The 26,292-nt window shown below is 34.7% G+C and overlaps 1 protein-coding gene across 3 annotated transcripts in view; it reads right to left on the reverse strand.

Moving 5' to 3' along the window:
* Window positions 1-26,292, reverse strand: part of Immp2l (inner mitochondrial membrane peptidase subunit 2) — an 878,014-nt gene that overhangs the window by 265,427 nt on the left and 586,295 nt on the right. For all 3 annotated transcript variants that reach the window (XM_063238755.1, XM_063238753.1, XM_063238759.1), the window contains one exon: window positions 2,055-2,120. In XM_063238755.1, coding sequence (XP_063094825.1) covers window positions 2,055-2,120 — 66 coding nt within the window. The remainder of the gene's footprint in view (window positions 1-2,054; window positions 2,121-26,292) is intronic.

Raw genomic sequence — 26,292 nt, forward strand, 5'->3', positions numbered from 1 at the left:
GTAATGATAAACCTGAATTAGAAGCTGTGTTCTCTTTGCATTACAACATAAAATGGATCCCTTGGCATCCTTAATTCTGTTAGATTACTTTACATAGATGGCATTTTTGCTTGATTTGTTGATCAATTTCTTTGATCAAAAAAGAGCTTTTATTGAGACGTAAGTCATGTAAGATACAATCAGCATAAAACTGAATAGTTTTAGCCTATTAACAGAACTGTTCAACCGTCACTGTTACCTAGTTTTAGGACATTTTCATAGCACTCAAAACTAAAACAACTACTCGGTACCCTTAGCAGCGCCTCCCATCTGCCTCCCATGCTTCTGAGAATAACGTACTTATCTTGCTTCTGTGAATTTTCCTATTCAGGATACTTCACATGAATGGAATCCTATTATATGGAGTTATGTATGACTGACTTGTTTTCTGTCATAAAGGTTTCAAGTTTTGATGACGTATTGTTTAATGTTATTGACATCATAACCACAGTTTCTTAAATGCTATCATTATTTAGATATCTATAGATGAAACTTTATGTCTCAATAAGGTTTTAAAAAGCGATCAAACAAATGCTCTTGAATATAAACTATACAAACCATAGGTCAATACAGCGGATCCATTAATATCATATAGTTTACTAGGAAGACTTCAGCCTTGATTTAAAAGTTTCTTGCCACTGATGTTTACCGTAGCAAGTCCTCAAATTGTTTAGTTCAGCACTCCTTTACGTGCTTAAAAATAGCTAGGATTTCAAATTATATTTGTTTATAGGGATACTACTATCACTATTTATAATATTTGAAATTTTAAAATAATTGCTTTATTTAAAAATAAACATTTTATGGATTTAATTTAAAAGAACAATAATAAAATGATACGACAAAATATTTTTTAACAAAAATATAGTTGCTTTCTAAAAAAAGAAAAAAATACTGGTACTATTTATGTTTTAAAAAATCTTTTTAGCATCTGGTTGAGTAGAAGACAACTAGCCTATCGTTTCTGATTCCACATTTGATGTACTGCATGATCAATCACACATCTAAAAAATTCCACTTATACACTCACAAAAGGAGAGTGAGAAGGACAAATAAATTCTTAGCATTATTAGGAAAAAGTTTTGAAAAATGTACATATCACATCCTGATTACTTTCAGTGAAGCCGAAAGTAATTTCTATGTATTACAAACATGTGCTAATATAAAAAAAGAAAAAATGTTTTGATCTTATAGAACTCCAGAAAGGGTCTTAGGGATTCCCAGACATTTTCAGATATTGTTTGAAGAACTCTCATCTAGATTTTTCTTAAAGCTGACTGAGTTTGATTGTACTGAGAATGCTTAATCTGCACTAACATCTACATAGATATTATAAGATGAAAGTTTTTGTAAAATAGAACAAATAATATTTGGCAAAATATTATTTTCAAAGCCCTTTATATGTTATAAATAGTGGACTATAAATTAAGTAATCAAAATAAGATATAAGATGCAACTATGTAACTAATTGCTCCATTTCAAATATTCCTGACTTACTGGCAAGAATAATAAATATGATGTTTAAATATCTGATTATAATGTTACTATCTGCAAATTCTATTCTTGTCCATGATTCAGTAGTTTATGTTTACATAAATTTCAGTTTTCTTATATCTCTATGATTATAAAAGATCCCTCTTATCTTTTGTATCTGCTGCTAAAGTCATAAAATGTTCATGAGTTTTTCTAAAATGTACCTTGCCATCATAATTTTAAGATAATTGTGCTAAACTTAATATCTGAAAAATAGTGATTTAATTGTCCCAGAGGTGGTTAATTTTTGTTTAATGAGTAGTTTCCTATAATTGGAGAAGAATGATGTGGTCAGTCAGCTTATAGATGTATGTCTTATACCTCAAAAAGATGAATGATTCCCACAAAAGCAGCAGCAACACATGGTGAATGTGTGAAGGCTCTGGCACTCTTTGAATTGAAGTGTACTTTCCAAATCATGTGATTTATAATGAAATGTAAAGTCTGCATGCTTTATACCTGAATTTAACAACAGTACATACCTTATAATATCTCCTTCCAGAGCAATCACCCTCTTAATGATTTTCTGTTCTGGGTTTTTAGGAGACCTAGAATAAAACCAAACGGTTATACAGTCAATCATGTCTCTGTGAGTTTAAGAAAAAGAAAAATAATTTCAACAAAAGAAATAGGCTATATTAAAGTTGTACAGAATTCTTTGTGACCATGACATAATTATAATCCTATTTAGGTTCAAGTAACATGAAGTTGCTATTGAAGTGTTTCTCATTTTAAATATCTGGGATAAAAGAGAAACAATTTTGAAACTTTACAAAAATAAAACATACAGAGGACTAAATAATTATATTATTAAGGGATAAAGTTAATTGTTAAAGTATTATAGTTATTAAAGATACGTATTTGCAGGAAAGAATTCATACTAAGAAAATGAACACACATTTCTTTAGAAAGATAAAATACTTAAATTAAATCCTTTAAAATTCAGAGAACTTTTATTTAAACCCTTCACAAAATACTGAAGAAAAGAAGTACTTTAAAAAAGACAAGAATTAGAGAATCTCTTTAAACTACATTTAGGATTAACCATTTGGAAATTATGGAATTTGGATTTTTAAAACAGAGTTACATATAGAGAAATTGATAGGTTTTGATATTATTTTAACCTACTGCATGACTGTACTTTTTATTTGAAGTAATATTATTTACTCTAAATACATCCCAAGCCCTCTCTCTTCTATTTATCTACCTATCTAACTATCTATCTGTTATCTATCTCTCTCTATGTCCTATGTATTTCCTTTCCACATGGTATTAGGATTGATCTATGAGGTCAACGGGATGTGGACACAGTGGCAATACCTTATTTTTTAATTTATATCATTTTAAAACAAGGTTTTACTTCCACATTGAATTCTTCTCCTTTATTCTTCTCTTCCCCTCCTCTGTTTCCTTTTCCCTTTCCCTCTCCCTTCTTTCTAGTCCTCTTCTAGATAATCCATTCTGGGGAGTCAAGTCTATCCTGAGCAGTCCCATGCACAGACAAGGTGGTGAGGAACCCAGGCCTGCTAACAGTCCCAGGAGGGAGACCTCCTGCCCCTGTAAGCCTCCCTTCCCAGGCTGCTGCCCTGGTTAACAGCTGGGCTTTGACCTCCTCGGAAACCACCCCACTGAGCTGCTAATGCTTTCAGGAAGCTCAAAGATCAATGTCTGCTCTTCTACACTGGGTACAGAGTAATTTCTTATATAGTAATGAAAACTCTATCTTTTGGGGGCTTGGGAGGGTCCTGGGAATTGCACTTAGGACCTGATGTTGCAGGTGGACGCTGTACCACTGAGCTAAATCCCTGGCCCAGATAAGTCTTACCTTAATATGAACCATTTCTTGACAACAACATCTTAAGGCTTCTGATTTAACAGATGCTTTTCGAGAAACGTCTCATATATTACAGAAATGATCATTCACCAAATATTTGAAAATCATGGGTGCATAAAAATATTTTTAATTTAAGTGAACAGAACTAGCTTTGAAAGGAATATAAATGTACAAAATCTAAAACATTAAATACATTAGAAATGTACATTTCACAGAAATACGTAGTTTCATTAAGATCTGATCCATGACATATCTTATATAAAAAATGAAATCATGTAAAATAATTCCATTTACTTGGGACAATTAATTGTTAATATTCGTTATTCTCAAATGAAATTTGATCAAAGTTTTAACTGTTATTTCCCTTCATTAAATTGCACAAATGTTATATTTCTCTAAATCCAATGTCACCAATGCACACCTAGAATAAGAATCTGGATACATTTAGATTGGTGTAATCTGGGTCTTCTATACAAGAGAACTTACAGAGCTCATAGAAAATACCCCTCTGTCTGCTTATAAAGTTAGTAATAAAAAATAATATTCAGCCTTAGTGGTCATCAAATAATTTCTCATTCAACAAGAAGATATTAAAGCATTTTTTAACCATATTGACAAATAATCAAAATAAAATGTTATGAGGGTTTAGGAATATGTGAATACATAAACTGTGTGATCATGGCTTTCTATAAAGTAGTCAAGGTTTTACATTCCTTCTTAAATCACAAGTGCCCTTCTAGGAATTAATCTTGATGAAATAGTGTAGGCAAAATTTAGCTATCGGGACACTCATAGCAATGCCTATAAGTGTTAGAAAAAATTCAACAACAGGAGATTGGTTAAGTACATTATAGTTTATCCACATAGTTAAATGCGTTACAGTGACTATTTAATCATACAGAAAAATCAACAAAATTTACATATTAAAAATGAAAATTAGAAAACATTGTATTGTAATTTCATATTTGTAATTACAGATAGAAAAAGATGCAACCAATTTTACTGGAAAGGGAATGGAAGGAATATGAAACAGAAGGAGGGAAAAAGTACTATGTATGATAAAAACTTTCATGCCTAGACTTTCGGTGCCAATTATACAGATGCCTTTTAGCAAATGACAACTGTTGGGTTATATGACATTATCAGAGAAAAATGCATCAAATCAAGAACTATAGCTGATCTAATTAAAGTTTGCAACCTAATATTAAAGGAGTCATATATATTAAACAACATGAAAAGCATAGTATAAATGTTATGCCAACAATTTTATGCTTTTGAGATGTTTGATAAGTGTTTTATGTTTTAAAATAATTTATATTTTAAGACCATGAGGCAAAATACAGAGTGTAAAATGAGTTATCTATATATAATTAAAATCTTATGAATTACTGCTTCAAACATATATATAAATTTTAATGTAATATTAAACTCAAGAATCTAATCAAATGATTTAAAATGAAAAGAGCTATTATTAACAATAATTCCATTATTGCTTAAAATCTATATTTTAATCGTTAGGTTGTTAATGCATTACTTTGATGTAAGTAGAAGTACTAGGCAGTTATTACAGATTTATATCATAAAAGTTATTAAACTTGTCTTTGTCTTTATTTCCTTGGACATTTGCCTATCTCCTAGAATATGTAAAAACTAACAAGGGAAGGGCTATGTTGTATTTTAGGTACACAATGTGTGTTGCTCAATAGACATTCCAATTTGTAGTTTCAATGTTTTCATAATATGCAATGCTTTGTGATATTTATTTCTGGGGTCTTAATCACAAACATTCTGTTTTAATTTTTAAGATTTAGTTTGGCAAACTTTCCCCAGAGGGTTGTAAGCCTAGACTCCTCTCTATACTGCATCGGTCACCACGGATCTACACAGTATGAAGGAATCTGGCTCTAACCTGAATAGCTGTGGAGGGAGGGAGGAGGGCTGGTGGACACACACAAGATTTAGTTAAGTTCGAGCTCACTGCTTTTCTTTTGGTTGCATCTTAACAGAAACATTGCCATTTTTTACCTGGTGTCTAACCAAATACAGTTATGCCTTGAGTTCTGCATAATTGATTTCATATGCTTTTATGTTCTCCAAAAGTTTTAATCCTGTCTAGACAACTCAGAAGGCAGTTTAGAATACCCATGGAAGGTTAGCATGTGTCTTACCTTTCTGCCCCCAACTCCATGACACCATGACATCCAATAGATGCCTTTGCCCTGGGTCTACACACCCTCATTCTTCTCTCCTTTATGACAAAATTCTAAAACATCTGTCAGGGAGCCAAGTAGATTTTCCCACTTGTGGTTAAGAATTGGCTCAGATTATCACAGAATTTGACTTTGGATTAGAAGTCACTTTAGCCACAATCTAATATAATCTTTGATTTCTTAAAAATTCCACCATTTATTAGACATTAATTACACTGTTTGTACCCCAGTGAGGTCTAACTCTTTAAGCCTCGCTTGTGAGGTAAAAATAAAAACCAGCATTCCAAGGATGTCTTATATTGGATAAGCTATAACTCATTGTCCTGAAAGATGATTATACATTAAACCATGTAACTTTATATTATCATAATTTAAAAAATACATTTCACTATTGTTTTATCACCAGAATAGAAAGTAAGAAAAGAGTAATCCATTTCTAAAAAGTCACAGCAAATGATAACAGCTCTCCTCTTTCTCTTTCAAATTTCCGAGAATGTTGCCAGGATTTGGCATGGTTTTCATAATGCTTAGAGACAGAGAAGCCTTCAGATTACAAATAACCTCGCCCTGCCACTTATAATCTTGTTCACTGTGCATAACTTAAATTGTCTACTTGATGATCATGTGATGGTCTTCTTTCTGCCCTATAAATGTGTGGCCTACACTAGGATGGAAATGAATGTGCTGTACTGTCCCATTTCTGCTATGAATGACTGGAGGCAAGTAAGGAAATCAGATAGAGATAAGACCAGAAAAGCCAGAGAAAGAAATCTGGTTTTCTTTGACATATGCGCGCGCATTTACAAATACCAAGGATTTACCAGTCTCATCAGTCTGTGTATTAACACACATGTAGTGCCTAAGGTTATCTGAGTTTGAGGATTTCTAGAAATTTTGAGGATTTTTCAACCTACAGCATTATGTAACTAATAAATGTATATAAACACTTCATCAGGAATTTGAGCACATACAAGTACTGAGTAATTTTTGTCATTCCTTCCTGAAATAAATCCATTACAGAGATCCATTAATGGGCTTTAATCAATTGTTATAACCCATCTATTCTTTCATAGACAGACTAATTTTTTAAACCCTCTAATGAAAATATTCTTGGGGTTTGTTGCATTGGAGGGCAAAGGAAGTTATTTTAAAGAGGTAGTTAAGCTTTATGAAATAACCATCTAAGCTAAATATAACAATATTCATGTTGAAAAGTCAGTTTAATTTTAAATTAGATGAGCACTCTATGTAAAACTAAGGCACACATGGGTAATTTTCAGTGTTGGGTTCTGCACACTCATTTTGCTATCAGTAGTGTGAACTTTGTGGACTGCAGCCCCATTTTTAGTGATTTCATTTTTCAAATTAAAAATAGTTCTATTAAATTAAACCTCTCAAAATATTTTACTTATGCAGCATCCAACAACATTTTTTTCCTTGCTAACTTCTCTTTGTATTTGTTGAATCTTTTAAACATATACAAAAACGAACTGTAGATTTTTGTTAACCTTTGAGTCTTTGCTTAATTTCACAAGTGCAGCTCCTAATATCGATATATTTTCAGAATATGAAATGTGCACTCCATTGCTAACCATCCCTTCTTCTCTGGTAACTGAGAAAATGCTTTAGTCCAAGAACCTCAGCGTTAGCAAAGTGACTTATAAATGGCTTGGCATGAACTCAGGTCAGTGTGTAAAATTTCATTTTCTGAAATAAGAAGGATCGATTCTAAGAAACACACCTCAGGAAGTGGCCAAAGTCCATCATACACAGAGAGAGATTTAATGAGAAGTAGAATTGCAAACACAAGGGTTTTACAATGTCGTTTTGTAAGATGAGGATGGAACAGAGAAAGGATGCTTGGTCTACATTGGCTACACTCTCCAAGCATCCCTCCCCGGATCAGGCTACTGAGCAGCAAAGATACAACCCATTATGAGTCCAGTCAGTTTTCTAGGAACAAGTTTGTATTTAAGATTTATCTTTACAATCCCTTAAAAAGTAAATACATTTTAATGGTATTGATGAAACAACAAAAATCATAGCTTTAAGGAATTAAGCTGTTGTACATGAGTTTTCTTGGTTAAATGTAAGAATTATTTTTATCTTTACTATGATTAGGAGAAATTTAATAAACAAATGGTGGCAACTGCTCTTATTGTTAAGTCAGCCTTGATAATGTAAAACTAATCATGTATTATAGCCCAAACTTCTAAAATTAAAAAGGGACCCAATAGTTTTGTAATAGAAAGTTTTTGATTTTTAAAAGCAATTGTCTTCGCTTAACTAAGAAAATTCTGTGTAGTGTAATTATAACAATGTGTTCATTTCCACCGATACTTAACTCAAGCATTTCAAAACAATCTTCAGTAAGTAAACACAATTACAGCTGTATCCCACTGTGTAGAATACATGTATATAAATGGATATATACAGTACATGTATAATATAAAGCATGCATGTTATGTGTGTGTGCTATTCTATAATGAAATATGAAATTATATTATCAACTTAAACTATTCATGAAAGTTAAATTCCCTTTTATTTATTTTTAAACTTGTACTTTAATACACTCAGTATGATTAGAGTTGAACATGCCTGTGGTATTTAGTATCTAGGGTGAACTAAGCTTTTAAAGACTGCCTAATTATTTCCAACATGCACTTGGACTGGACAGAAACTGTTAGGTTTATTCACGCCCACTAGAGCTGTGCACTTGAAATAGCTTGAGTGTCTTTCATACAGCTGCCTGCAGTCAGATGAAATGGGAAGTGTACACTGATGTGTTCGCCTCTAGCCCTTTTGTATGACTATGAAATTTTTCTTACTTGCAATAGGAAATTTAATTCACTAGCAGAAAAAGTTACATATTTTTGTGTATTTTATTTTTATGACTGAGAACTTGTACCCATTCCATTTTCTTTTTTTTAAACATGGATTAATACGCTCTCTAGTGCCTTTGGTGACATGCATTGCTAATATTCAAGTGTGATATTGCATTCAAAACTTCCCTAGGAAAGTCAAGTTCACACGTGTGTGGAGAGAGGTAAGATTCTGCACAATCACTAATAGTATTCTAATTGCTCTAAATGCTCACTCTTCTGGAGAATATTGATGGTGTAGAGGTTAGAACATAAGTAGAGTATGAGGTATTTGGACTCATCTTTGCTCTAACCCTGTTGGACTTACTAATTTTTAAATATGGCACTACTGTTTACAGAAGAGTTGTGAAGCAGGCTCCAAAGCTACATAAATATGGTCCCTTGAAAATGTCAACTTTCTGCCCCCATTAGCAAACTGAACAGTATCAACAACTGTCTCAAGAAAAAAAAATGCATGAGGTTTGAAATTTTCCAAAATCAATTGCAAGTAATCATCCCTGAAATCAGGAGTATTATTTATTTGCTCAGCTTGAGAACGACTTAGCTCTAGTTGCTAAGTTATTAGACACTTCTCTGTGTTTATCTTCTGCTATTTATACTAAGTAACTGGTTACTATGATAATTTACTTGTAGACAATTTTGATTTAATGATACTAAGTGAGGGCTGCCCTTTGGTGAAAGGAGGCAAGTTATTTAGATGAGAGGTTTATAGAATTGTGAGAGGCTATAAAGAAATTTTGGAAAAAACAGAAGAAAAATGAAAAGATTTATTTCCAAGGACTAATTGTGATGATTTCACTAGATAGACCAAGCCAAACACTGCCTGGAAGCACTGATGTCTCCCCTGGAGGCAGAAGACACTGAAAGAGGCTACCTGTAGATTCTCATCATTAAGGAGCCTCAAAACCAAAGAGAGTTTGATGTCATGTTATTACAATCTGATAACTGCTCTTTCCCTTGTCAAGTTATCCTGGAAACGTTTCATTCTTTAAGAAAATTAGGAATTCAAAATATTCCTAGTTACAAAAAATAGGATGATGGTTCACAGGAGTCTTAAGGGAAGGCAGAAATGAGGTGGTGATATTCGAAGCTATAAGCTTGCAATCACACAGAAGTTATGGGTTTCTATTGTACAAGGCAGGGAGTATAATAAACAGTAACATACAGTGTACTTGACAGTTGCTAGGATAGTAAATTTAAGTGTTCTTATGACAAAAAGGAGACAGGTATGTGATGTGAGATTACAAATGTGATTTAGCTTGATTTTCTCATTTCATTATATATAATCATTCTATTACACTTATATACATTATATGTACTGTCATAAAGCTGAGAAAAGTTCTCCTAGTTTACAGGGTTGAGATAGAGAACATCAAAAAAAAGTCTTTTCCAAAAATCATCACCATATTTCCACTGGAGACTTTTTCTTGTCTTTTTTACTTAACTATATACAGTCATCAATAACTATAACATGTTCAAGTGCATTCTTTTTCTAAAAATACTAATGTCTAGAGGCTACAATTTGTCAGAAGATTTATCTCTTTCTGTCATTCCTTAGCATACACATATCATAGCTGCTTCTCTTTCCTAGGCCTCTGCGTACTTTTTCCCCAAATAATTAGGTACCCACATAAAATGGAAACACATGATGTTAGCCCACAGGAGTTAGTTATTCCTTCTAGGAAACTGCCTTGATTCTAGGTGGTCAGACATTGATTAATGGGAGAAGTCTTGCCTGTCTTCTGAGCCTTGGTTCTCTAATTCTGCACACACAAAGTGAACTGTAATTTCTGCAACTTCATGTTGATGTTCTTCGTGAGTTGTACTTTTCACAGGCTCTCAAACGTGACCAATAGAACACTGAACAGAAGAAGTGTGAGATTCCTAAACCATGATGAGAGCAAACCCTCCTCTTCTGTTTGGATGAAATTCACAGGGGGCCTGATCTCCATATGGTTCCCATTGCCAAACCTCAATGAGTATCTTCCAGACACAGGTAAGAATCATTCATAATTTTCAAATACCACTCTACACTAGAGTGAATTGAGACTAAATAGAATTAAGGGAAATAATCTCCAATCATCTTCCCTGTCCATGGGTTAAATGTTGAGAAAGGTTTTAATTTAAATAAAAGCACACTGTCAGGAACATATGCTTCCCACCTACCATTCTTTGTGTGAGTGGTTGAAACCTAAGAGTCTCATCTCTCTGTAGCATGGAGTCTTTGCCAAGAGACATGAGCATAAACATCAGCGATGAAGAACAATCTCTAGTACAAAATATGTTCGCAGGGATCTAGTTCACATAGAGTTGATTTACCTTTAATGGCATCTTATATTGGAATGACCACATGGATAGGGGTTTTACACCTGGCCCTACACCCTAAAATAAAATGCCTTTCTAGAAAAGACAGAACAAAATCAAGTTAAATACTTCTCCCACAAGTTCTCTGATTCAGCTTCACTCTAAAGTACACAGCCCCAAAGCTTTACTGGTGCACACCGTGTCTCCCCACCCCTTATCAGCTCTTCCTTGCCGCGGCCATCTGTCTGCCTGCTTTTTCCAGCACAGTGCCCATCCCTCCAGGCTGTTCCCTGGCGCTTGGATGCTCCCTCCAATGCTGTATCCAAGCACAATCCAAGAAAAGTTCCAGGTCTTTCCCAATTCTCCTTCGCAAAGGTTGCCTCCAGCACCAGCCCCCTGCGTGTTTCAGACACACACACCTTTCTCAGATAGAATTTGAAAATTAAGTAACATGCATGTCTGCTTCGGGGCCTCTATTTAAGGCCAATTATTTCCTGTTATATTGTTTTGTTTTATATGTGGGGGAAATTTTCAGAACATCCTGTCTTTCACAATTACAATTCTCAAGTTGCTGTAATTCCAGGCTTCAAAGATTGAAATATAATATTCAGAGAATGCTTGAGATGAAAAGGTAGCTAATTCAAATGTTTCAGAAAAACATTCCACTTTATTTTTACTAATGGTTAATACATAGAAGTCAACCTACTTGTAGTTATGTTGATTTAATCCCAATAGCCTACTATAGAATTATTAAGCGTTTTAATCAAATATGTAACATGACAATAAAAGACAAAGAAATGTAAGTCAAAGATAACTTTATAGAACGTATAAGATAGAAAATGAGGTAAATGACTATATTTTCATCTTTAACAGTATCTTTCTAATTATAAACCTTAGCCTTCTAAGCTGAATTCTCATTTTAATTAGTTTCCAGCAACCCAATGTAATGATTTCCAAGTCAAAAACTCAGCTGTTTAGGATGCAGACTGTATCACTGCTGTGGCTATGTGTACTTGACCTCCTGCCTGTTAACAAAGAGACTCAATTAATTATTTGTTGTTTCGAATGGCTATTTCACTCCACCTCCACCTTTCGTAAGTGGTAAAAGGCTCAATTTTTTTTTTTTTATCACCTTAAACTTAGCTTTCGAAAACACATACAGAAACTTCTTAACTGCCAATTAATAAACTATCTGGATTTAGAAAGCTAATTTTCAGGACCATAGCGCTAGATACTTTATGCTAGAATCAGCTGAAGTAACAGATTGACCTGGTGCCATGTCACCTCCAACAGAGTCTCTTTGTTTTGAAAGGCAGCATTGGTTTTAAGCTATTCCCCTAAACTGAGACTAGACACACATTAGTACCTCAGTGGGTTGTATTGTCACAGTCATAATGAAACATGGCATGCAAAAGTAGAATGCTTTCAGAATATACAGAATGCATATAAACTGTGTATCAGTCTTTCCCATGAACATTTAGTTTTTCCGATATACTTTTAATGACATTGAATTCAGTAGTATAACCCATTTTTAAACCCTCAAACACCAAGGCAGGAAATACAAATACAGCTTTGAAACATATGTGAAAATGGATTTTGCAATGTACGGGTATGAGCAAGTGTGGAATTTTTCAATGTATGGAATGTTGCAATATACAAGTATGTAGAACTGATGCCAGCGGCAAGCTGTTGTCCCTATCCACACAAGTAGCAAAAGAGGATATGAGAAAGTCTTAACTTTCTAATTATATCCAGCACCATGTCACTCACCCACAATTAAAGAAGTAGTAACTGATACAGATTATATCATAACATACAAGCCAAAATATTGCTACCAGCTCACTTGTGTAATTGGAATTATATAATATTTTTCCTTTTGTGCCCATATATTTCACTCAGGTAATGTCTTCCAGGATCACTGATGGTGTAACACATATTAAAATTCCACTCAATTGCCATTTTCATGACTGATATTAGTCACTTTTATGAATATCTAAATTAATCCAGGAACAATATCATATATTTCTTATGATCAAATAATAGGTGGTGATTTATAACTCCTCTATCCTTTCTAAAAGCACTGGCATGTAGATCAGCGGTGCTAATGCCTGTGAATCGAGCCCACTTTGGTAACACAGTTGGAGAGCCTCACATAATCCATGAAATAGAGCACTTAGGCACCCAAATTAGTCAGTGAAGACATAAGCCATAAAAAGTTATGAAATATCCAAAATGAACATGACAAATAATATTAATTTAAAAATTCATGCAAATATAATTCCCTACAGGGGAAAGAACAATATTCTCATAATTTTATATTTAACTTCAGCCTGGAATTAGATATGTAATGGATATGCAATAGCAAATTCATAGAAGAAGGGGCAAATCATCCAATTTCTGGTGTTTCCTCAGTATATAAAAATCTTAGTCTGATCATGCAAAATAATACAGAAACTATGATATAGTAGGCAGACTGTGTTCTGAGGTATAGCATATATTTTTTACAATCACAAATTCATTCAACAAATATTTGCTGAATGACAACCAGCATCCAGGTGCTCTGAGCACCACAACTACATTGTATGGTAATCACGCCTTTTGTAGGAGTCAGGTCCAGACTACCTGCATCACCTTGAGCAAGTCATTACCTAACTCTTGCTGTCTTCTCTTTCCATGAAGGAAAGGGTGATAACAGTGACACTGCTGACCTCAAATGCTGCTGCATCTACCACTCTTACTACTAAATGTTAGCTGGGCATCTGCTTGGCATAAAATGAGCTGCAGAAGAACCTAACAGGTTATTAGGGAAAGCTCCATGGGTCCAATCCCCCTTTCAGCAAGAAGAAACTGTCATCTCTGAAAACAAGAGCACAAGATGCACTTCTGACAAAGATCGCTGCATAACATCCTGTGAGGTCTGTGTTACAGTCTATTATGTCTAGAAAGCAATTCTGCCACCACGCAGCAAGTTTGACTCTACTGCCAAATAAATGCCAGATGGCGTCTGTCTCTGTCTCCTCCTCTCCCCCCTCTTTCTTTCCTCCCCTCACTCGGCCTCCTTCTTCCCTCTCTGTCCTTCGAATCTTCTCTCTACATGTCTGCCTTCCCCTTTGTTTTTCTTTTTCCATTCTGCTTTTCTTCCTTGTTTTGTAGAAACTTCTTCATAAGATCTTTTCAATTAGTTAAGATGGTACAGCTAAATTAAGCCATTTTTAGGCACAGTAATTTGTTGATTTTTTTTTCATCAGTTTATGAGCTGTTAAATTTGTTGCTAAATGTATTCTTGTTGGGCAATTTAATTGCACCAGTGAAATGTAAAAGTTCAATCAACCATTTTTGGGTGGAAATTGAAGAGAATCTAATTGTTTTAATTGATTGTGTATTTTAATTAATTGTTTCTCACTTATAAACTATGTAACAGAATGAAACAATGACATTTTATTAAAATGCCAAGGAAATACTGGAAAGACTTGAACACAAGCATAATTGAAGGAGTTCAACTCCAGAATAAGCCACTGAAATGCTGACAATGATAGACATGAGTTCATTTTTTAGTTCCATTTTCATTATTTCAAAGTTTTATTTGAAGGATAGCAAACTGCAGTTATTTGTTAGTATATTTCGAGGCTTTTATTCTGAGCATTTTCAAATCCTCTGACTTAATTATGGTAACATTTTAAAAGAGAAACAATTTTACCTGTATTGTTCAATAAAACCAGTGTACCAGAGGTGAATGAATATAGTACTTTCCAAAGGCACAAGTCAGATGTCGCAACCTAAACCAAGTCCAGAGGTCTGATGATGCAACCATCCATCAGTCAGAACACTTATCATTTCTCATGGAGGTCATTACTATTGGCAATGTGGTTTCATTTTTTAAAAAAAATCAATAGAAAGAAATGTAGAAGTAGCATCAGAAAAGAAATCAATGATGACAGCCTAATGTTATTTTCTTTCTTTCTAAAAGGCTATATAACTACAGTGCATTTTGATATGAGATATAAATCAAAATATTAATTGCCAAAAGGGACAAACTGTGCTTAAAATGAGAGTATAATCTATACTATACAATTCCTATTTTGAGGGGAAAAGAAAAAATATTCAACTCCAGTTAAGTACATAAATGATTTATATGAAATTCCTATAGAGTGCTATAATTCATTTTCTGAGTCTTTGATTTCTAAAATTCTTTGACAAAACTTCTTACGATGCACACTAAAAACTCAAAGTCCTGTTTTAAGAAAAGGAAGAATCTCTAATTTTGTCAAATTTTATTTGTTGTAAAATTTATTTTATAAATTAAAAATAGAATTAATAAATACATTACTACTTGTTTTCTTTTTCTTTTCTTTGTTTCTTTAAGTACTAGGGATTGAACAAATAGCTGTTTCACCGACTTACATCCCCAGCATTTTTTTTTTTTGAGACAGAATTCCAAAATGCTAGGATTATAGCCATGTACTACCATGCCCAGCTTAATACCATTTTACAATGATAATTCTCAGTATATTACTTAATACAAAAGCATGCAGAAGAGGTTTAGAAGATTTGGGGTTAGTCTTTAACATTTTAAACTCCAAATTTACTATTATAATTATATATGTTAATGAGTTAGACCATATCTCTGGTCCAATAATGTGCTCTTTAGTGTACTTTCATTTTTATGTTTCTCAACAATATACACACAAAATAAGAATATTCATAAGAATACACACAGTATATGCTAATTTTCTCTGGGACAAAATTTACCATGTTTTCTTGCTTTCACTACAAGTTGGTCCAAGGACTTTCAGTACTTTTGTTATTTATTTATTTATTTATTTATTTTTATTTATCTAAACTCATGCCTGATTTCATTATCCAAAAATTTTGTTAAAAACTGCCAGTAATATTTTGCTGTTTATCTTTTTCATTTCTTTCTGACTCTTCACATTGTTTCATTAAGGAAATTTTATGTTATACTTTAAAATCTGCTTTTTTCAGTTATTAGCCTATGGCGATATGTTTTTCCAACTCAACTCCCATCACAATGAAAACTTCTGGGTAGGACAAACACAAATTAAAACTGAAAGATGTGTGATTTTTTTTTTTTTTTTTTAGTGAATTCTATCAATACTGTTGGTCGATGAATACTAAACCAGATGACAGCTTTGAGAGATTGAATTATTGAGTTTGGCCACATTCGTGGTATTAAAATTATGTGAATAATTAATAATTCTTGTTTACAGTTAAGTCTATATTTGGTAATTCAACCAATTGGTCATGCTTATTAAGCTTTTTAGTAAAATATAAAAATTTATAGTTAAGATTTACAAACATGACAAAATGTTTAAAATAAACCTAAGTGTTGATTATTACCAATTTTTCATTTGAAGAAAAAAATTGTATTTTTTATTTTAAACAGGCCTTTTGCAAAAAGAGATCAAGAGAGGAGGAGCGCAGGGAAGGAAGGAGGGACGAAGATGAAAAGGAATCAAAATGTGTTGTAAACATGTACAAACTCCCCACAGTGAATATAACCATGACATACTGCAAACATGTATTAATAAAAATAAATAAAAAATAAAAAGAGTAAAGCGGTAAGCAGTGCTTAGGAGTTGGATAAACTCCTTTGTAAGAATATGAAAAACCAGAACCATGTGTTTATAAGAACACGGCGTCAAACGCATTCCAGGCCCGAGGGAAACGCCGGTCCTCCCAGTCCGCTTAGGCAGATTGCTCTTGTGAGTCCTCCGAGCTCCTGCAGGGCAGTGGGGCTCCCCTCCACCCGGTTCACCCCGCTTCTCTGTCCTTCCTTCCTTTCACCCCTGGAGACAGGACAGGGCCCAAACAGACACCTGTCACTTTCTCACGTGGTGAGTCAAGATTCCTGTATTCTACATCTGAAATGACAAATACCTCTCCTTAACCTTTCTTCTGCAACTTCTTGGAAAAAAACAATACAGAACTTAAAGGAGATATTCATTTAAAAACTAGTAGTAGGGCATTCCAAAGGGAATTTCATACCAAACATGCATTGGAAGATCTTGTTTCAAAGATTTTTTTTTAAACGTTCCAAGGAGCACTGATTATATATTATCTGTACAAATTTGTTAGTACCTGCATCTAATTTCAGGCTCTATTAGAAAATATGAGTGATAGTCACTGTGTAATTTTTACCTTTCCAAAAATAATACAGATGTATTCAAGCTACTGTTCTCCAAAAGCTCGATCCTGCTGCGCCATTGAGCCAAAGGTAGAAACCTAAAGCAGGTCACAAATCCAGCCCACACCTCCACGAAGGAGCATTGATTCAGAACTCCCATTTAGAGCTGTGCCCTTAGCTAGATCACTAGCTACTCAAAGTCAAGTAGCTTTAGTTGAGTCCTTACTGTATAAGCACTCATAACAGAGAGAGAAAGGTGCACGGAACATCAAAATTTGCACCTTTGTTGGCTTTCTCAGAGGAAAATCCTGGGCCTGAATAGGCATGAAGACCTCGGAACTCTGTGATCCCTGGAGGTGGTCCTACCGGATCAGAAATGAAGTACATTGGTGGGCATCATGAAGGAGCTAACACAACAGGCTCCATGAACCCCGAAAAGGCTCTACTGTGACTGTACAAGCTCACTGTGTGAGAACTGAGTGTCTTCCTGTCTTTTCAAATGTGGGTACAATGAAATACACCTTTGAAATGCACATTCGAAAAGTTAAGAACATTAAATACCAACTATATATTTACTTCTTACAATTTAAGGTGTGCTTCTTAACTATCAGAAATTAAGCAGTCTTGTGTCAACTATATCAAGTGGATCAAAATATTTGTAGACTTAATCTTTGCACTTCACATCTTTTGAGACAACAGTAACATGAAAATTTCCTTAAGTCATGATTTTTTTTTTCAATTGGAAAAGCTATGTGATAAAATCACTGACAGAAATCTTAATCTCCTTAAACAGAAAACTATAGTTTAAACATCATTACCTACAAGCTCTTATTCCTAATCATTAATTTTTATGTTTTCAAAATTATTCTTATTATCAGTAAATATCATATATAATTTTACTCTTTTATAGTCAGCAAATGAATCTTCAAATATACCTATTGAATTTTATGAAATTTTTTATAAAGAAATATAAACAGACTGCTCAGCGTAGCCATTAAATAGAAGATACAGAGTTTATTTTCTTTCTTTGCTTGTTTGTTTTGTACTACTGGGGTTTGAATCAGGGGCCTTCTCACTGAGCTACATCCTCAGCCTACTTTTATTTTTTTTATTTTGAGACGAAGTGCTGCTAAGCCAGGAATTTGTCCAGGCTGACTTGAACCTGGAATCCTCCTGACTCAACCTCCCAGAGCACTAGAATTAAGGGCATCAGCCACCACACCTGACTGCACTTCTCATACAGTATATGAAACAAAATAAATTCAGCTAAATACTGAAAAGTAAAAAAAGTCAAATTATTTGACTGAAGATTTGAAATGAGCCAATTATCTGATTTTCTAAAGATTTACCTTCCTTTATAGAAATAACATTCTATATGGTCTTTATGTTATTAATTATAATAAACTGTTTCTGTGAAGTCATATTTTAATGATAAGGAATTTTCTCAAAGTTGATTTAAGAAATCATTGCCCCACATATTCCTTCCCTTCCTGTCATCACTTACATATTTAGACACCAAAATCTAGCAGTGAAACTTTATCATGAAACTTTATGAATGTCTTTATAATGCGTACTCTTGCAATCTCTTGGCTACTGCCTGGTACTTAAATATTTACTAGATTATACATGCTTTGCTAAACCTACTCAGGACTAGAGGACAAATCTGAAGTGTTTCGCAAGTGTTATGCTAAAGGACTGATTCTGTGTAGGAGAAGCATGTTGTAAGTGACCGTCACTAGCTGCACATCAGTCCTTCCGAGGACCCTTTGGCTAAATATAGTCAGGAAGATCAAGAAAAGAAAATAGCTGGGCCTGATGGCACATGTCCATAATCCCAGTACTCCAGGAGGCTAAGCCAGGAAAATTACAAATTCAAGTTTACCAGGAGCAGCTTTTAGTGATTTAGTAAGATTTTGAAGAAAAAAAAGCCGGAGGATGTAGTTCAGTGAAAAAGTCCTCTTTAAACCTATAATCCCATTCATGCTTGGTCAAGCAGATTGTCTCCCGAAGAAGTCACTCTCTCACACTGTTTAACAGAGGATGTGTAAGCACAGGTCTGTGACCCTGGCTCTTACATTATGACACAGAGAAACCTAGGCTTGGAGGAAAACAAAAAGGAATGAGGCACAACGCATTAATATTAAATGTTCACTTTGTGCTTTGAGTAGGGGAGGTGACTAGGTTATGTTACTTATCAACAAAAACAGCTCAGGTTCCTTAAAAAATAAGAAATGTTAGTTGCTGTTTGTATAAACATATTTCTGTTTGCATGTATAAGTCAAATTTAACAAAAGATTTTCAATTATCAAATTAAATAAATGAACCTTTTAATACAATGCTTTCAATTCAGTTTCAAAAGAGCAAAACTGAAAATACTCCCCTCTTCTTCAACAGAAGAGCTAATGATATTGGTTGCATAAGAGGTAAAACAAGTATTTAAGCCTTGTGAAAACAAGCATTGCAAAAGTGAATACATTTGACATAATTTTATTTAGTTACTTGTGTCTTTAATTTTTTTCCCTAGTGAAATTGTATCTTTCCTAAAATTAGTGGTTAGTAATATTTATGTTTTACTTTCTTAATTGAACTATTTTTTGTGGATAAATGATGATTACTACAATTCCCCTCAGTTATCACAATCCATTTATGGGATAATTGTAATCAGAATACCCAGGAAACAACAAGGAAAGTCATCCTCAGTCTGCTCTTGCATCTCAAACTCTTATAGACAGCATGGCAGGAAGTATGATGCCTCCTCAAAGCTGGCCGTACTCCATCAAGTCTCCAAACCTGTGGAAAGTCAGTTTTCATGGCAAAGGGAAACTAAAGTTTCCCACAGAACTGAGGTTGCCAGTCAGCTGAGGTTGCCATAAGGTGCATGTTTTTAAAAAGAGTACATATTGCTCTATAAGATTCAGGTGGATCTAAAGGAATCATAAGGGTCCTTTAAAAGGGAGGAAGGAGACAGAAGACTCAGAGGAAAATACTGTATGCCAGAAGAAACAGAATTAGAGTTATGATGCCAGCTCTGAAGATAGAGGAGAGGGTCCAGGAGCCAAGGAATGTGGGCAGCCTGGTGAGCTGAGAGAAGCAAGAAAAATGTCTTGACGTCTGGCTTTAAAACCTGTGAGACCTGAGTTGCTTTTCTGAATTATACAACCATAACATCATACATTTTGTTTGAGTCACTAAATCTGTAGTAATTTATTATAGTGTTTAAAGAGAACTAATACAAGCCACTTTTCTCAAATTGTTTGCTGTGGCTCACTTGTTAAAAAGATAAATTGTTTGACCCTTCACAAGACCCCTAAGGATCAAGAGTCAGCATTACAGCAAAGCATGTGGATTACTGCCATAAAATTTAAAGACACATTGTTTGAAATTTTTAGATCTAAAATGTCCCCCAAAAGACTGATGTGGTCAGAGAGGGTTTTTGGGAAGGTGACTGGGTCATCATTACACTGCACAAATAAATGGATTAACATATTGATGAGCTCATAGTCAAATATGTTGCTTGGAGACGGTGTCTTGTCAAAAATGTGAGCCGCTGGGCTGGTGATGGGCAGGGTGTATCAGCTTCCGCAGCTCCTCCCTGTCCTCACTGCTTCCTGGCTGCCACGGGGTGCACAGTTCTCCTCCACCCACCTTGTGTTTCTGCCTTGGACTGAATCCTCTGAAACTGTGAGTCTTTAAACTTGTCAGCGTTCTGTCACAGCAAGTTAGGAATCTAACTTACACAACTAGTAAATTCTAAAGTATTTTTAAAGGATAGCAAGTTGTAATAAATGACATACAGTGAATTATAGATTTTCACCATTCAACCTCTCTTTGCTTAACTAACTTTGTCAAGCTCAGAGCTAATTTTAAAAGATAGTCGAATGATAAAGTACTCTAAATTTTTTAAAGTATTTAAGATTTTGGAATATGCATGCTATACTTATTAAGGAATAAAATAGCAAACACATCCATATCATAAAAAGTTATGGTTCTAATTTTTTTCCTTAGATGATTTAAAACCTTAGAATCAAAGTTAAATGAATGTACTTTTTTTCTGAAATCCAATAAATCAGTATTTTATTAAATATCTATAGAAAAAAATTGAATGTCACTTATAAAACTAGAAACTATGCCATTCCTAAAAGATAAAAAATTTGAAATTAAATTTTTAAAGTGAAAAATAACTAATCCCAACCTTTAACATAATAATACCTTAATAAAAGCATAGCCTTAAAAATGAATCGGGCTTACAAAAGACTCTCCCATTGGAGTTACATGTTTGTAACTCAAGAACTTACTGTACTAGTATTATCAGCGTTCATGCTGTGTAGAAGATACAACTCTTAAAAATTAAAAATATCATATAAATAAAGTACCTTTCCAGTTATTTGATGAAACTTGGTGTCGCTACCTGTATCTAAGTTCGACCTTTTAATATCATCAATTTTAACTATTAGATTATGATCAATTGGATTACTTAAATATTTCATTTATAGTATACTAAAGCAGATGGGAGAAAGAAAGGGAGGGAGGGAAAGAGAGAGAGAAAGGGTGGGGGGAAGGAAAGGAAGGAAGGAAGGAAGGAAGGAAGGAAGGAAGGAAGGAAGGAAGGAAGGAAGGGAGAGATAGAAGGAATCTTTTCGTGGTTACACCTGCAAGGGAAACCAAATTTTACAATATTGTCATGCTGCCCCTGTATCATGGCAATATCATCGAGTGAGGTTCTTAGCAATCTTGGTTAGAAACTAACTTGATTTTATAATCTCTGAGATGAAAGGTGAGCCTAGTGTGAGTCATGGAAGATCCCCCCAGATACTCCACAAGCAGTCTTAAAGACTGAGAAGCCAGTAGGCTCTGAAGCAGTCTGGCTCTACAGGATAGAATGTGGGGAAAATCTGAGTTTCTGGGCTCCCCTGGGTCTGGCAAATGCTGCCTTACAGATTATCAAATACTATCTCAAAGTTTGAAGCCTGTCCCAGCCAGTAGAATTTTTTTAAGATAAATTAAAAAACATTGTAATGTAGAAGAAACAATACTAACTTCAAAACTGGAGAGCTTAGTCTTGAATTTTTCAGATCTCACCATCTCTGTGGGCCTCAGCTGATGTATTTTTAAAATACTATCTTCAGTGTCCCTGCAGTATTATGACATACCACTAGAGTGGACTGGCATATATCTTCACCATCAGTACAAAAATCCAAATGATACATTGCACATTTCAAATGTCATGCTACAGGACAGGGTACAGCTCAGAGCACTTGCTTGGTGTGGAGGAAGCTGGAGGTTCAATTCTAACAGCTCAAAATAAACAAAAACCTAAACAAACAAACAAACCTAATGCTTGCTGTAATCTTACATTTTTCTTTTTAAAATATTTTTTCTTGGATAATCTAGCTTCATAAGGAAAAGTAAAGTGGCATATAATGTTACATTAATATCACGAATTACTTAACAAAAATATCAAAACTTTTTAAATTCAAATGACACTAGAGTGAAACATACAGATACATGTAATAATATATATATGTGTGTGTGTGTGTGTGTGTGTGTGTGTGTAACTATATATAAAATCAGTATGTAGGGAAATTGAAAACTTAATGTATCATAAATATTCTTTTTCTAGTTTATTTTATCACTCTTGCTTTTACCAATAGCATATGGGCAAATAACAAGTTAAAATTTAAGAGAGACAAGTAGGAAGAATTACCTAACCAAATTAAATAATCTATAATATTTATAAAGATGTCAAGGAACAAAATAATAGTTGGATCCTCACAAAAACAAGTGTTCTTGTTATTTTTAAACTCTTGACAGAGGAAAAGATAATCAGAGCTGACAGGTATTCACAACGCACTGTATTCTGCTCAATAAATCTGTTTTTGACAATACAATAACAACTCTATTTGAACCAGTACAGTTATTTCTTTAGAATTGCATGTAAAATTTAAAATGGCCCTTTCCATTTGCTTTTCTTAGTGAATTATTTCAAAATGTGCTCGGACTGTAACAGATTGTGTTAGCATTTCCCAACTTTTGCCCAATGGAATACTAGCCTTTGAAATGTTCATATTCTCAGTTGCTAATGGTAGAGCCTTAAGACAAGAATTCAAGAGGACATGAAACACTGAAACACCACAGTAGAGAAGGGGAATGGGTCTCTTTAATGCAAAACCCTTTCCTGCACATTCTCAGCTATATAGGGACAGCAGATATGCAGATGTCCAAATGACTTTAAGAACAGAAATTCTGTGGTCCAAGAACTTGCTAACATCTCAGAAATGATATATGAAACTCTGCTTTATGATTCAGCTAAGAAGCATCGTATTCATTTAGAAATATGTATAAAAGATTGTAGTTATTCCTATCAACAAAAGCTCTGAATCTCCCAGCTATCTCCTAAAATGAAAATATCCAAATAACATAAAATACTTGAAAAAATGCACACTGTCACATTATCAATCTTAATAGCTCGCTTATAAATCAGTTTAATAGAGGATGCCCAAACAAAAACAACAAATAAAAAAGTGAAGTGAAAAGTGAGACTTAAGAAGCATAGAAATCTCACTACGGAATGCAAAATGGAGCTTCAATCTTCAGTATTTCAAAGCTTAAGGAAAAAATACTTAGAACTGTATGATCAGTAACAAACTAAGTGTTCAGAGCTACCAACAAATATATAATGACTGAAACCCACTCAATTTCACATAGGGCTCAAGTTACAGTTCAAAGTGCCTCAGTTTGGTAACAAACATAGGTAATGTGCAGCTAAACTGTGTGTTTGCAGTGTGTGACTGGCTCTTCCATTACTGACACACAGCTTCCTAGATTACCCTAAGGGGCTCCTCTGTCTCAGGCTATGGGAAAGGAAGAGAGAATCAAGGTACAAAGATGAAAGACATTTTGGGGTCAGGTGTCTAATGGCACACATGACTTCTACTCACATTTCTTTGCTAGAATATGGGCATGTGGTCACAGTAACAGCAGGAGAATCTATGACATGTTCAGCCAACATGTAAAACCGGAAAGCAGTGATATTAAAATAGACAGACACTTTTGGCACATGTATAGGATAAAGAAGAATAGTTCAGTCATACCAGTCAGCAAAAGTTACAACAGGCTCAGCAAGATGGCAGATCGATAAGTAGCAAGGTAAAGAACCTCTCTGAGAGAAACAGATCAGACACTAGAATTTAACACCACAGAGAAGACCAGATGAAAGGAGAGGGATTCTCATGACCAAGGTAGAAACTAAGGAAAAAGAAAAAGAAAAGAAAAATGTAGACAGAAGGCTGAAGCCACACACACTCTCACCAGAGCTGGTCTGACATGTGGTCATGCTGAAGTCGGGGGTTGGTGAGCCTGAGGACCTTGGTGGGAGGACATGTTGCAGTGGAGAATGGAGCTGGCATGGAGATCTGCACTGGTCCGCAGTACGTGCTCATAATTTGATCTCCCATGGGAGGAGGTGACCAGCTGGGTGACATCTTGGAATTGGGCAGGACAAGCCTGAATCCAGAACCCTAGCAGGTTCAGCTGGCCACTCCTGGCACACAGCAGATTGGTGGGAATGACTTGGACTGGGTCCCACCCCTGTGTGGGTCCAAAAACCTAAGGATAAAGTTATCCCTGAAGCTGTCCCAAACCCACTCCAACCACATGGCAAACATTAATGTGGTGAAGACCTCCAGTAGTTGACTGGCTCAGTGGGGAGGGCCCAGCCTGCACTGCCCCTTCTTGGACCTCAGTGATCAACAGCAAACTGCAGAGGGCAGCAATCCCTAGTGAGCACACTTCAGAGTAACTGTAACCAATACAGAAAGGGCCTAGGCCTCCACTATACACCTGTCTGGAAGAAACCAGAAACATGACAAGAGGAAGAAACAAAAAAAATCTCAAGCCACTAACCCAGAGAAAATGGGTCATGAAGAGGCAAACACAGAAGAGATTGAGGGCAATAAACCTGCATTTTAGAAGCAGCATCAGCTGAGAGAAAGAAATATCTTTGTGACATTATAAAATAACTCAAAACAGAAATACTAATATAAGTTAAGCAAGATATAAGAAGATTAATAAAAAAAATGCTAAGCACCTCTCAAGAAGACACAGATGAAATAATGGAGGAGACAGAAAAAGGAGGGAAACCTTCAATGAAGAATATAAAAAAAATCTAAAATACATGAAACAGATTCAAAGAGATTACCAGAAAATTAAAAACTCCACTGGAAACTGGCAAAACTGTTTGAAAGAAACTAAAGACTATCAAAACTTGAAGACAGATTTGCAATGTGATTGCAAAAGGAAAGAACTCTTTAAAATAACAAGGAAAAAGGAAGTAACAATACAAAGGATAGAAGATGACAAGAGGATCTATAACTTAAGAATAAAAAAATCAGAGTGAAGAAGCAGGGATAAACACAAATGAAATACAAAGGCTATTCACAGAAACAAGGAAAATTTTCCAAACATAGGAAAAGGAAATGATATTCAGATATAAGAGGCATACAGAACTCCAGCCAGCGACAACCAAAACAGATTTACACTCAGACATATAATAATCAAGATCCCAGAAATTCAACACAAGAAATTTAAAAGCCATCAGAGAAAAGAAACATATCTCCTATAATGGAAAACTCATCAAAATCATGACAGACTTCTTAACACAAACCATCAAATCAAGAAGCGCTTAGAGCAAAGTACTCCAAGCCCTGAAAGAAAATAACCTCCAACCCAGATTGATGTACCCTGAAAACCTATCTCTCAAAATTAATGGAGAAACAAGATGCTTCCATGACAAATAGGAACTGGGGAAGTTCATGACCATCAATCCAACCCTACAAAAAATACTGAAGGACAATCTAGAGAGAGAAAAAAAGAACACCAGGGTTTCAGGAATAATGACAGAGAGGCCTTAATGAATGTGGCAGACATTGGAATGAAGAAGAGAAGTATACAACCAATGGCAGAAAAATAGCATAGCAGAGATGAGGCAGAGAAGGCTGGTGATAATCGCTAACATAGACAGCCTTGATACACTAACAAAAGAACCACAGGCAGAGTAGATCAGAAGATAGGGTCCATCAAGATGCTCTGTATGGAAAATATAGTCAATCTAAAAGAAGGCTTATGAACTGAAAGTCAAAGATGAGAAAATAATGCTCTATGTGACAGGGAGCCTGAGAGAAATAGGGGTAACTTGTGCAGCAGCTACAGATAGATTGGAAAGTCATGACACGTTTGTGCAGTGGAGAACTACTCAGCTATAAGGAAGGAAAACCTTAAGGTTTTTGTGGGTAAAGAAATACAACTTAAGATCAAGCCCAGGGGTAAAATGTTTTAGAACCTCTTAGG

The sequence above is a fragment of the Cavia porcellus genome, unplaced genomic scaffold, assembly GCF_034190915.1.
Source record: "Cavia porcellus strain 051 isolate PalLab524CR breed Dunkin Hartley unplaced genomic scaffold, mCavPor4.1 scaffold_2, whole genome shotgun sequence".
NCBI classification, from domain to species: Eukaryota; Metazoa; Chordata; class Mammalia; order Rodentia; family Caviidae; genus Cavia; species Cavia porcellus.